Raw genomic sequence first — 13,567 nt, 5'->3', positions numbered from 1 at the left:
TCTTCCTGGAGGACTTAGGAGTCAGGCAAAAGGCCTGGTTGCTCGTGGGAGAAATCAAGATAGAAATTCTAGTAGGAGTATGAGGGGTAGAACGAAATCCAAACATATAGGAAAGGTGTGACATTATTGTACGAAGAATGGACATATCATGGCTGATTGCTATTCTTTGGAAAAACACAAATAAGACTGCTGGTACTACTAATAGAGGAAAGAAGTCTGTTAACTTAGCAGAGGCTAATGTTATAGAAGATAGGAAAAGTAAATGAAAGCTTCTTGTGATTTCTGACATGGATTTCAAACCTTGTGAGAAATAGATTCTTGACTCCACTAGTATTTTGTATATATGTCCCAATAGGGACTGATTTACATCATATGAGAGAATTTCGAGAGGTTCAGTGATAATGGAAAACAACATGCCTTGTAAAATTTTTGGAGTTGGTATAGTCAGAATTAGAATGTTTGATGGTGTTATCAAAACACTCATAGATATTAGGCATGTTCCAGGATTGAAGCAAAATATCAAATCTTTGAGTTCACTTGACTCAAGGGGTCATAAGTACATTGGTGAAGGTGGAGTTTTGAAGGTAAGTCGACGCTCTTGTTGTCATGAAGGGACAGAAAAACTCTACACGACTGTACAGGGTTCCACAATTTGGGGGATGCCGTAATTTCTACTTCTTCTTTGACTGATGAAGAAGTTACTAAACTTTGGCATATGCAACTTAGGCATATGAGTGAGAATGACATGGCAGAATTGAGTAAAAGAGGGCTTATTGATGGACAAAAGACTAGTAAAATGAAGTTTTATGAGCATAGTGTCTTTGAAAAACAAAAAAGAGTCAGATTCATTACAGGTAGACACAACACGAAGGGAACACTCGAATATATCCATTCAGATCTTTGACGGCCAGCCAAGGTACCTTCAAGAGGAGGTGCTTATTACTTGTTAATGGTAATTGATGATTTCTCCAGAAGAATTTAGGTATTCTTCTTGAAATAGAAAAGTGATGTGTTTAGGACCTTCAAGGAATGGAAAACAATGATCACGTCCATGCATAGATAATAGGTTGGAGTTTTGTTCAAGTGAATTCAATAACTTCTGCAGGGCTAAAAGCATCTTGAGACACTTGATAGTGCCTGGAACTCCTCAACAAAATGGAGTGGCAGAACGGATGAACAAAACTTTGATGGAGAAGGTTAAGTGTATGTTTTCAGACTCTGGGAGTGTTTGGACTGAATTTGCTACCACAGCTTGTTTTCATGATCAATCACTCACCTTTAATTGCCATTGGAAAAAAGATACTAGAAGAAGTATGGTCTGGTAAACCTTCTTGTTATACTGATTTGAAGATTTTTGGGTGTCTTGTTTATGCTCATGTGAATTATGAAAAGCTGGAGCCTAGGTCTAGAAATGTGTCATTCTTGGGTACAAATCAGGTGTGAAGGGATAGAAATTGTGTACTTAGATAAGAAATTGGTGATTAGTAGAGACATGGTATTTGTTGAACTTGCTATGGTTCATGGTTCATCCTATGGGAATTCTGATAAAATAGAGGAACAGAAGCATTCAACTCAGGTGAAGTTGGAAATTAGTCCAGAGAAACAATAAGAGGCTTCAGAACAATTAAGCTTAGAATTAATGATAGTAATACTTCGCCTACTTTGCCTACACTACCAGCAATATCACAATATCCTATTGATGAGGATAGACCTCCCAGACATATTAAACCTCCACAGAAGTATAGAAAAGCATATTTGGTTGATATGCATTGAATATGGCTGAAGAAATTGATTCCACTGAGGAACCAGCTATATATGCAGAGGCATTCAGTTGTAGTGATTCTAAGCTTTTAGCAGATGGTTGATTGCTATACAGGAGGAAATGGAGTCATTAAATAAAAATTGTACTTGGAGCCTCGTGAAATTACCAAAGGACAAAAAGGTTGTTCAGTGCAAATGGGTGTTCAAAAGGGTAGAAGAGACATCAAAAACTCAAAATGCTATTAAGGCCAGATTGGTAGCAAAAGGCTATAGTCAGATTTCACGTGTTAACTTCACAAATGTGTTCTCGTTGGTTGTAAAGTATAGTTCAATTCGGGCTTTATTTGGAATTGTGATTGGAACTTGAACAAATGTATGTCAAGACAGCATTTTTGCATGAAGAACTGGGAAAGAACATTTAAATGTAACAGCCAGAGGGTTTTATAGCTTTAGGAAAGGAAGACTATACGTGCTTGTTTAAGAAGTCCTTGTATGATCTAAAGCAGTCACCAAGGCAGTGGTACAAAAGATTCGACTCATTTGTTTTTGCCGCCAACGTACGCTACTAGAAGAGTGTTTTAAGAATGAGTGATTGCCTTTCTCCGACCCTTACTGCCCAACTTGAGAACAGACATCACGACTACTCGTAGTTTTATCAGAAGTAATTATGATAGTTATGTGTACTTCAGAAAGGGAGATGATGGACCGATCATATATTTGCTGTTATATGTTGATTATATGCTAATTGCAGCCAACGACAAAGCAAAGGTCAATGCCACGCGTTTTATATAACGTGATTTATACCTGCAAATGTACAGTGTCAAGTTTTGTAATATAGTAAGTGTCGAACCCACAAGGATGGATATTCAAATTCGATTGAGTACTATAATTATTTTAGCTTTTTCTTTATTTAGAAAAATCAAGTTTTTGAAACAATGTCTTTATACTAAACTAATGCAATTAAGATGATAAATGCAAATAATGGAGACAAATTGTGAAGCTTTTATCAAATTATGAAAGCCTAAAGAATGATTTCACCATACTCTCAACAATGTTTTTCAACCTCTATCGTTATTGATATGAATTTTTCCAAAATTTATAGGCAAAACCCTAAATTAATCATATTCTCTCTCTCGAGTGTCAAATAGAACCTGTTTCTATAATTCAATTTCAATATCTCTATTCCATATTAAAATTATAGAAATCATCCCGTACATGGTTCTAAAGTGAAATAACCCTCAAAGATTTCGTACCTTCTCCCGAAGTCTACAAAGTCTAGGTTATGTTATTCTTAGATCTCACCTAAATTTCCCTCTCTCGAGTGCTGAAATTTAAAGTATCAAATCATTCAATTATTGATCAGTTAATTGAAAGTATTACGCGAGAATCAACATAAATAAACTCCGAAAAAATCAAAGGAAATAACTAGATTTAAACATGTCTCAAATAGGTTGCATCAAACCCTACATTTGAAGTTTTAGAACATAATTGAGATGAGTGCACGATTAAATTGAAAACACAGAACATGGAGAAGAAAAAGAATAAGAAAAGCTCGTTTTGTCGCTTGATTTCTCCTCTCGAAGGTCTTCGATTCTCTTTCAATCAAATGGTATTCCTCCTTGCCTCCTTGTGCTATCTCCTTTCCTCTTTTTGGTCTTCAAGTTAGTATTTATAGTCCCTTAAGGTTGTAAGATGGATTAGGGTTGGATTGGTCCAAAAATATTTTAAAAGAAACGCGCCTTCTTCTTATTCCCTGGTGGCGTCCAATCACGACACCGTAGCACCGCGATGTTTCGTATGATAGTTTCTTTTGTTAGGTGCCTAGGCGCCCAACATTCTGCCTTCTCTATTTTTGCCCATTTTCTAGCCTCTTTCCATCTCATTCTTCCCTCATTTCACTTCTATTTCGTGCCCACTTCCATGATCAACACTTAGCTACATTCCAAGCCCCAATCAATGTCATTTTGTCCACATTGTCCAACCTACCAAAACAACATGAACACACACATCAAAAAGCTCAAAAGTGTTCAAAAACAAATTGAAAATCATGATTTAGATGTGCTAGGTCGATGAGTAAATTACACTCATCAAATACCTGCAAACTTTGTTCTTTGCTCGCCCTTGAGCAAACACAAAACTACACATAGATATAGTTAATCTACATCCACAAAATAGGAAATAGAGTTACAATTTAGCTGGAAATCTTGATTTTCTGGCTCAGTATTGAATACATGATATCAAGTTCATGAAATACTTTAAAGTTATAATGTAGAAGTCAAATACTTACCTTTCCAATGCAAAATAGATGTGTGGGTGTTTGAGGAATCAAATACAACATTGTACTATCATACATTGGTTCAATTCCTAACCTTAAGAGTTAATTATTCACTTACTCCACCCATAGCTTGTTTTCTTTTCACTTTCCGATGTATATTCTAAAGTTGATTTTCAATACTAAATTCTTACACCATTCAAGTTTAGTTGAATTTTACTAATTGTCAGGGCGGATTTAAAGTCTAGATACCATTTTTATATGTAAATTTTGTGGGAAAAAAATTATAGCTCGGCCCAAAGTAAAAATTAGCCCACTTGTTTTCTTTTCACTTCCCGATGTATATTCTAAAGTTGATTTTCAATACTAAATTCTTACACCATTCAAGTTTAGTTGAATTTTACTAATTTCCAGGGCGGATTTAAAGCCTAGATACCATTTTTATATGTAAATTTTGTGGGAAAAAAAATTATAGCTCGACCCAAAGTAAAATTAGCCCACTTAAATAGATGAATTTTTAGTCCAATTTTTAAAATTAGCCCACACACAATTTAACTCTAAAACGTCAGACCCATTTGCCATAATGTCATTCCATTAAAAAGTCCAAACCTCAACCTAGTAACCCAATAGTCATACATCTGCCTCTTTTAGAATCTTAAATCTCCATTCTCATATTCTCGTTGATTCTAGAAACGTCGAAGCTTGATTGAAGTTGAAGCCTTTGCAAGCCAGATTCCAGAAAGAAAAAGGTACTGGTCATTGGTGGCAACCACGTTTGAGGTATTTTCATTTCCTATTCATCACGATTCATCACTTTATCTCAGATTCTTTGCCGAAATTTTAAGGTATTGATGTATTGCCATGTTATGCACAATAACAAAATGCTTTGTTTTGTAGCTTGTAGGAAATTATAAAATTGAATTTCTAGCAGAAAAATAAAAACAAAAAAGTAAAGAAACTGTCTGAGGAATATTTTTGGATTTTTCCAAATTACTGTCGACTGAATGGAAATGGATACAGAAGACTAGAAGAGAGTACACTAGATTTTGGTTAATAAATTAGTGGGAACACGGCAAGGTAATGGTGTAAAATCGTATACTATACAGGCCAAGATTATATTTTATTAGAAATCCAATATCTCGGGTGTAATTTTAATTGTGAGATTCATATCTAATGGGTTAGCCAGTTAGTTATTTCTGTTATCAATTTTGATTAGGTTTAGAATAATAGTTTTGTTAATATGATTTTACGTTTTTCATGTTTTATTTTTTTAAATCTAATTGAATATGACTTCATTCGTTTATTTCAGTGACTAGCTCCACAGTTACAAATGGAACATTGTCAATCATCTGGTGCTAAGAAGCGAAAAACATTGTTCTCCTTCTTAGAAAAGGTTGGTGAATCTACCACAAGTACGCATTATGAGGTTGTTATAGTTGAAGTGAATACTTCAGCTCATCATCCTCCAATTTCATCTCCTCAATTTGACCCTAATTTGTCTCCACAACCTAGTTTACAACCATCTATTTTGATCGAAAGGGACCCTGAAAAAAGGAAGCACATTAGTGAACATCCTATTAATTTAAAAGATGAGATTAGATGGGTTTATCTACGAGCAGGGCCTTATCAACCAATTTTGTTGAATTATCAGAAGTGAATATTTGGAAATCAAAATCGTCGATTTAAAAAAAAATGGTTCAATCAGTTTCAGTGGTTGGAGTATTCGCCTTCAACAGATAAAACATATTGTTTTTATTGTTTTTTGTTCTCAAATGATGCTAATTTATCCAATAGTTCGGCATTGGTCACAGATGGATTTAACAATTGGAAGAGGGTTAACCAAGGAGACGAATGTGCATTTCTTACTCACATAAGTTCAACACCTTCATCATTTCATAATATGTTTGTAAGAAGAGCTGAAGATTTAATGAAACCATCAGGACATATTGATAAAGTGATGAATGCTATAACAAGAGAAGAAGTTTTAAAAAATCGACTACGTCTGAAGACTACAATTTTAAGTGTAAAGTGGCTACCACTTCAAGGTTGTGCTTTCAAAGGTCATGACGAATCTTCGTCATTGTTGAACCGTGGAAATTTTATTGAATTGATGAAAGCTTTTGCAAAAATGAATATAGAAATTGGAGAAGTTGTATTGGATAAAGCTCCTCAAGATGCTACGTACACTATTCCAAATGTTCAGAAAGAAATTTTGCACATTATGGCTAACAGAGTGCGACAGATGATTCATGAGGAGCTTGGAGAAAATTGTTTTTGTATTCTCGTTAATGAAGCGCAAGACGAATCTAAAAGAGAACAAATGGCCATTATCTTGCGATTTGTGAACAATGATGGAATTAGAATAGAATGTTTCTTTACGATCAAAAGCGTGAGTGACACTACATCATCGAATCTAAAAAATGAGATATGTGATGTTCTTGTTCGTCAAGACCTTTAGGTTAAAAAAATTAGAGGGCAAGGCTATGATGGTGCTAGCAATATGCGTGGTACGCGGAACAGACTTCGAGCGTTATTTTTTAAAGAATGTCCATATGCTTACTATATCCAATGTTTTGCCCACCGACTACAACTGACATTGGTTCCTGTAGCCAAGTATGTGATTTGCATTTGGAAATTCTTTTCTTTTTTGGACAATATTGTTAATATTATTACTTCTTCTCCTAAGCTCATTAATGCGTTACAAACTGCTCAAAGAAGGTAGCTTGAGAATATGTTGGCTAGTGAAGAACGACAATCTGGAAGCAGGATCAATCAAATTGGTAATTTGCAAAAATCGGGCTCTACTCATTGGAGTTCACATTATGAATCGGTAAAGAGTTTGATAAATATGTATGCTGCAACTTGCAAGGTACTTGAGTATCTTATAGTTCATTCTCCAAATGGAAGATCTCGTGCTGAGGTTCATGGTGTTTATGAAACAATTAAAAGCTTTAAATTTGTATTCTCATTTCATTTAATGCATAGAATTTTGGGGTTCAATGACATACTTTGTCAAGCTCTTCAAAAAAGATCTCAAGACATCTCGACTACTATTAGATTTGTCTACACCACAAAAGGTCTCCTTCAAGAATTTAGAGAAGAGGGTTGGGAAGAATTTATTAATGCAATGAAAATTTTCTTTTTAAGAAATGATGTTGATATACCCTACCTAAACTCGTTTTATAAGATTGGTTGTCCTCGTGAAGAAGTTACGCTTGAGCATCATTACCACTTTAATGTTTTTAATGAAGCCATAGATTTCCAACTGATGGAGATAAATACAAGATTTAATGAACTATTGGTAGAACTCCTTTCTCTCACTATTGCTTTGGATCCTCGAAATTCTTTTGAATCATTCAATGGGGACGATATTTGCAAGCTTGCCGAGAAGTTCTATCCTTGTGATTTTTCACTGCAAGAGCTTCATTCTTTGAGGTTTTAGTTGAAACATTATGAGTATGATGTGATTCGTGATCCTCGATTTCAAGTGTCTTCACTTTCTGAATTATGCAAGCTTTTGGTTGCAAGTAGAAGGTCAGAAAATTACATTGTTCTCACTAAATTGATTTGTCTTGTCCTAACACTACCTGTATCTACAGCGACTACTGATTGAGCTTTTTCAGCAATGAAACATGTGAAGACTACAATTCATAACAGAATGGAGGATGACTTTCTTGTCGGTTGTATGACACTCTACATTGAATGAGAATTTGTTGAGAAAATAGATGTAGACGAATTTTATGCAGTTAAAGTTCGACGGACACAACTTCAATAGGTAATGTCGTAATGAAATTTTAAGTTATATACTTTGTAAAAAAAAAATTGCATATATATTTTAAATTTTAGCCCCCCTCAACTTATTTTTCTAGATCCGCCCCTGATAATTGCAGTTCAAAGTGTTAACAAAAAATGATTCTCTTTATTTTTTACTGTTTCAACCTCCAAGAATCAAACAAGTTATTAACCTCTTATCAAAAGCCTAATTATCTAAAATAAGTGTTTGTTTATGCAGTTAAAGTTCGACGGACACAACTTCAATAGGTAATGTCGTAATGAAATTTTAAGTTATATACTTTGTAAAAAAAAATTGCATATATATTTTAAATTTTAGCCCCCCTCAACTTATTTTTCTAGATCCGTCCCTGATAATTGCAGTTCAAAGTGTTAACAAAAAATGATTCTCTTTATTTTTTACTGTTTCAACCTCCAAGAATCAAACAAGTTATTAACCTCTTATCAAAAGCCTAATTATCTAAAATAAGTGTTTAGGGCTTAATCAAAACATGTGGTATGTTGATTTATTATTATTATTTTTTATTTTTTTTGTGCACCTGCTCTTTTTAGATATGTTAATTTATTTATTTATTAATTTTATGTGCAGACATCTCTCCCTTAAACTTCTAAATGACCTCTGTAGTAAACTTTAGGTCGATAACTTCCAAATCAGATTACTTTAGAGCATCAAATTTAAAACTCTTGCAGGCTTATTCACTCAAGTCATAGAGACTACAGAGAGACATTAAACAATGAGCTTATTATTATTGTCCTCATTGGGATCTTTTGCAATGATTAGTGTAATGTTTCTCATTAAACAATCTTTCTCAAAAATCGACCCTTAACTTAAGGTTTCCACCCAATTTTCATCATATTGGTTTCAAAATATCCACACAAAATTTCGCACACACGGAATCCACGTCCACCTCCACGTCTCCCTACAACAGCTCAACCACCTAAACATCCTAGATTTGGTTAAAGGGTATAATAAAGTTCAGTGACTGTTTGGATGCAACTTCTAAGGTCACTAATTCAACCTATCTTATTTATGAATCAACATTTTCTAGTCCAATGTTGTACTTAATTCGCGTGTAGTTAGGTCATCATGCTTTGCAAGGATAGGTAAGACTTTACTTCAAACACACAAGTCATTTATAGTTCATAACTTACTCATGTTTCCAAATATATGCATCATTGCCAACAATGTTATCTAGCCCACACAAGCATGATTTTTTTTCAAGGAAAATTGCACACAAATCACACAAAATAAAAGAAAATATTAGGCAATTAGACAATTTATAATACTCTTCCCAAACTTAAATTAAACATTGTCCCCAATGTGAAATTGAAGAAAAATGAGAAGGACTTTCCTGAATTGTCTGCATTGCCCATAACGTTTTAGTGCTTGTGATGCTGGAATTCATGGGTGCTTATTCTATCTTCTCCCCCAAACTTGAGATTTATCCCATTTTCTCCTCGTCCATGGCATCATGTTTCTAAAAAATCAATTTTTAGATATTAAATACATGGAACAAGTGTTACTTAGCTCAAATATCTAATAATCAACTTGATTACTCAAAGACCTAAAAGGGAGCGGGATAGGGCTAATGAATTCCTAAAAAAAACTCTAAATTAAACTATCATATAATTCGAAAACAAAATAAGTTAAAATGTAAGAAAGTTTGGGTTGCTTCTTAAGATGCGCTTCTTTATAGTCATTAGCTTGACTTAATCGAGGTGTCTACGTTGAATCTCCAGGTGGCACATCTCTCTTATTTCTAAACTTTACCCTCGATTTTGTATTCTCCTTCACTGTAGCATGGCCAACAAATTTAGGCGGTTTTAACCCTAATGTAGCCTTAAAAACCTCTTTCAGTTTGAAAATGTTTGGAGGTTTCAGAGGCTTATCCACATAGCTTTCTTTTTTGTCAGGTAGATCAGCTTTTTGAGCTAAGATGAAATCCACCGCTTTCTTGGTTCTTGAGTATTTACCAGTAGTAGATGTATCCTTTACTGAGTAACTAATTGCCATGTTTTGTACTAGTGGATCATAGAATATTTCCTCTTTTCCTCTATTACCTGCAACTGCTTCAGTTGATTAGATCATACTGCAAGTGTTAACTTTTTCTTGAGGCTTCTCTGCTTGATAGATGTTGAAACTTACTTGCTCTTTATTAATCCACAGTGTCAACTTTCCTTCTTGGACATCAATCAACGCTCTTCTAGTAGCTAGGAAAGGTCGACCAAGAATCAATGATACTTTCTCATCCTCCTCCATATTCAACACCACAAAGTCCACCGAAAAGATGAACTTATCGACCTTCACCAATATGTCTTCAATAACGCCCTTGGGATATATAATTGATCTATCTGTCAGTTGCAAGGTGAGGGTTGTGGGTTTCACTTCTCCAAGATCCTGCTTTTTAAACACTAATAAGGGCATCAAGTTAATGCTAGCTCCAAGGTTACACAGTGCTCTACCAAACGTGATACCATTAATATTGCAAGGAATGTTAAAGCTTCTTGGATCTTTCAATTTCGGAGGGAGCTTCTTCTAGAGAATGGTACTACACTCTCCTGTCAACTTAACTGTCTCAAACTCATCCAGCATCTTCTTCTTTGACATCGCTTCCTTTAAGAACTTAGCATAGTTGGGCATTTGGGCTAAGGCATCTGTAAAGGGAAAGTTGATGTGGATTTTCTTGAAAACCTCCAGGAATTTTGCTAACTGCTCATCAAATATTTTTCTTCATAAACCTTTGCGTGAATAGTAGTAGTGTCTTCAATATGAGTGGATTATCTGGGAATGAGATTGAATAAGATTTATGTGCCTCTTTTGCTATCTATGTCTCAGTCTTTTGCTCTTCAACCAGCTTTTCCTCCACAGGTATGAGATCCAATATAGGCACCACAACCTCTTTAGGTTTGCTTTCTTGAACCTTTTTTACCATTCCTTAGGATGATAGCATTACAGTGCTCCCTTGGGACAACTCTGTGTCACTGGAAAATTTTCCTTTCTGTTGAAACCATATCACAGTTGCTATCAGACCAAGTTGCACCTCTAAGTTCTTCACTGTGGCCCCCTTTCCAAGTTGGTCATATGTGTCTCAATGTTGTCAAGTCTTGACTTATCTTTGTTGAACCTCGACCAGTTCTCTGAAATGAAGGTTCCCAATATATCCTCCAATGATGGCTTCCCTTTAAATGTTTGATTATTGTATCCAGGTGGAGGGTGCAACGCATTCGCATTGTTTCCATAAGAGAGGTTCTCATGGTTTTACAGTCCTGGTGCCATTCACATATTGGACTTGTTTGGGCCCAAAATATTTTGAAAGAAACACATATTCTTCTTATTCGCTGGCGATGTCGCGGTGCCCAATCAAGCGCCGTAGTGCTGCAATGTTTCATATGCTAGCACAACAATGCAAGCCAGCCTCTCTGTTTCTCAGGTGTTGCTGGGTGTCTCTATTTTTCCTTTCTTGGGTGCCTAGGTACCCAATGCTGTGCCATGGTGCCCAACATTCTAGCTTTCCTTTTTTTGCCCATTTTCTAGCCTCTTTTCCACCTCATTCTTCTCTCATTTCACTTCCATTCCGTGCCCACTTCTGTGATCAACACTTAGCTTCATTCCAAGCCACAATCAATGTCGTTTTGTCCACATTGTCCAAGTTACCAAAACAACATGAACACACCTATCAAAATGCTCAAGAGTGCTCAAAACCAAATCGAAAACCATGATTTAGAGGTGCTAGGTTGATAAGTGAATTACACTGATCAGACATAAAGGTGAAATCTTAACTTAGTAAGGAGTTTGAGAGAAAGACTTAGGTACAGCAAAGAAAATTATTGAAATGTTCAATACGTTGAATACTAAGACTGCCAGTACTCCCTTGGCTGCCCACTTTAAATTATCATCTGGATTGTGTCCTCAATCAAATGAAGACATTGATTTTATGTCTCAGGTTCCTTATTCCAGTGCAGTTGGTTCGCTTATATACACTATGGTTTGTACAAGATCAGATTTGGTATATGCAGTTAGTAAAGTTAATAGGTACATGGAAAATCTTGGCAAGGAACATTGGAAAGCAGTATAGTGGATATTCAGTTACTTGAAGGGCTCTACTAATGCTTGCTTACATTTTGGAAGAAATGCAAATGAAGTCATTGGGTATGTGGATTCAGATTATGCGGGGGATTTTGATAAAAGGAGTTCACTTATAGGGTATGTGTTTACCCTTAGATGTTGTGCTATCAGTTGGAAAGCTACTTTACAAAGTACAGTTGCATTATCTACAATAGAGGCAGAATATATAATCATTATAGAGGCATGTAAGGAAACTATGTATATAATCATTATAGAGGCATGTAAGGAAACTATGTGGTTGAGGGGATTAATTGGTAAAATCAATGAAGACTTGCTAATTTCATCGGTATACTGTGATAGCCAAAGTGCTATTTTTCTTACTAAGAATCAGATGTTCCATGGGAGGACTAAGCACATTGAGGTACCATTTTGTGCATAAAGTAATTGCTCGTGGTGATATTGTAGTGAGTAAGGTTGATATCAAGAATAATCCTACTAATATGAAGACAAAACCACTTTCCATTGCTAAGTTTGAGCAACTTAGTTGGTATTTGCCATTAATTTAATCTATTGGAGCTTGTTTGGAAGAGGTGTGGTGGTATTTACTATGGAGTTCGTTCTATTGGAATTTGGTTCAAGGTAGAGATTTTTTGTAGTGTGATCCAAATTCTAGTTGGTGTTAGAGTTGTATTTGAAGTGTTCTTGGATAGATCAAAATTATAGACCGAGAAAATTGTTGCCGTATTTTCGCTAGCTCTTCTCCAACCGCACACTCGAGGGAAACCATCGAATTTGGAACAGCAAATTTTTGCTCGCTTCTCGCCCACGCAACAGGGCTGTTGCTAGACGCTGCACGAGCGATGGTGCTTCCCGACTTTTCGCGTTTTAAAACATTTTGGATTCTTATTCATTTGCAACTTGATTTCTAATGTTTATATGTATATAGAATGGCATATATTGTTCACATAATATGTATAAAATATCTTAAGAGTTTTAGATCTTAATTAAGAGTATTGAGATCTTGTAAACACAATTGTTATTGATTATAGTGTATTCCTCGTCCTTTGCCCATAGTTTTTTCCCGTCTTGAGTTTCCACGTAAATCTTTGTGTTCTTTATTTTATTCTTGTTTACTTCATTATTGTCATAATCTTCCGGTCAATTCACAACAATTCCCACAACGACTATTAACTCTAATCGAATAGTCAAGTTTTGATTATACTATTCTAGTGATTCTAATGTGCAAACTATGAAAACTTTTTTAACACTTACATGGAATGATTACTAAGACTTCGAATCCCTCTTATTATTCCATTTTAATGCAATTCAATAACAAGGCAATATGGGCACATTTTTATTGATCAAAATGTTCGTATATTAATTAATAATCTCTCTCGAATAGAATTAAATATATTCTTTCACGTAAATTACCTATGTCTCAATGAAAGATGCAAATACAAAAGCATACATTAAAAATGTTAGAAAGTCTATAGAAATCATACAAAGTATGACGATAAATCTCTATCCCCTATCGTATTTTACAACAACTATTATAATGTATTATCTATCATATTGTCTCTTTCAATAACAATAGAAAATTCAATTAGTAGCTATCATATTCCAGATGCAACTTCTTCTTCTTTGTCCAAGAATAAAGGTGGATCGTTAATTGATTG

General features: G+C 35.0%; 2 protein-coding genes across 2 annotated transcripts; both read left to right on the top strand.

The window, feature by feature from the left end:
• The first annotated feature begins 5,363 nt into the window (after window positions 1-5,363).
• LOC111375001 (zinc finger MYM-type protein 1-like) lies at window positions 5,364-6,755 on the top strand. Its single transcript, XM_022997791.1, has 3 exons — window positions 5,364-5,686; window positions 5,828-6,422; window positions 6,492-6,755. The coding sequence occupies exons 1-3, from the start codon at window positions 5,364-5,366 to the stop codon at window positions 6,753-6,755; spliced, it is 1,182 nt and encodes a 393-aa protein (XP_022853559.1).
• Window positions 6,756-6,764: 9 nt separating this feature from the next.
• On the top strand, window positions 6,765-8,606 carry LOC111374996. The gene is made up of 2 exons (XM_022997779.1): window positions 6,765-7,468; window positions 8,516-8,606. The coding sequence occupies exons 1-2, from the start codon at window positions 6,765-6,767 to the stop codon at window positions 8,604-8,606; spliced, it is 795 nt and encodes a 264-aa protein (XP_022853547.1).
• The last annotated feature ends 4,961 nt before the right edge of the window (window positions 8,607-13,567 follow it).

This window comes from Olea europaea, chromosome 2 (genome assembly GCF_002742605.1).
Source record: "Olea europaea var. sylvestris chromosome 2, O_europaea_v1, whole genome shotgun sequence".
NCBI lineage: Eukaryota > Viridiplantae > Streptophyta > Magnoliopsida > Lamiales > Oleaceae > Olea > Olea europaea.
This window is presented reverse-complemented; position numbering and strand designations above follow the sequence as displayed.

What these genes read in the sequence shown, in the direction of transcription:
- LOC111375001 (XM_022997791.1), top strand. Translation starts at nt 5,364, where the DNA reads ATGGAACATTGTCAATCATCTGGTGCTAAGAAGCGAAAAACATTGTTC. An exon ending in ATTTTGTTGAATTATCAGAA is followed by an intron (nt 5,687 to 5,827) that starts GTGAATATTTGG and finishes TTTATCCAATAG; the next exon opens with TTCGGCATTGGTCACAGATG. An exon ending in GTTTCTTTACGATCAAAAGC is followed by an intron (nt 6,423 to 6,491) that starts GTGAGTGACACT and finishes CAAGACCTTTAG; the next exon opens with GTTAAAAAAATTAGAGGGCA.
- LOC111374996 (XM_022997779.1), top strand. Translation starts at nt 6,765, where the DNA reads ATGTTGGCTAGTGAAGAACGACAATCTGGAAGCAGGATCAATCAAATT. An exon ending in CAAGAGCTTCATTCTTTGAG is followed by an intron (nt 7,469 to 8,515) that starts GTTTTAGTTGAA and finishes AAACTCTTGCAG; the next exon opens with GCTTATTCACTCAAGTCATA.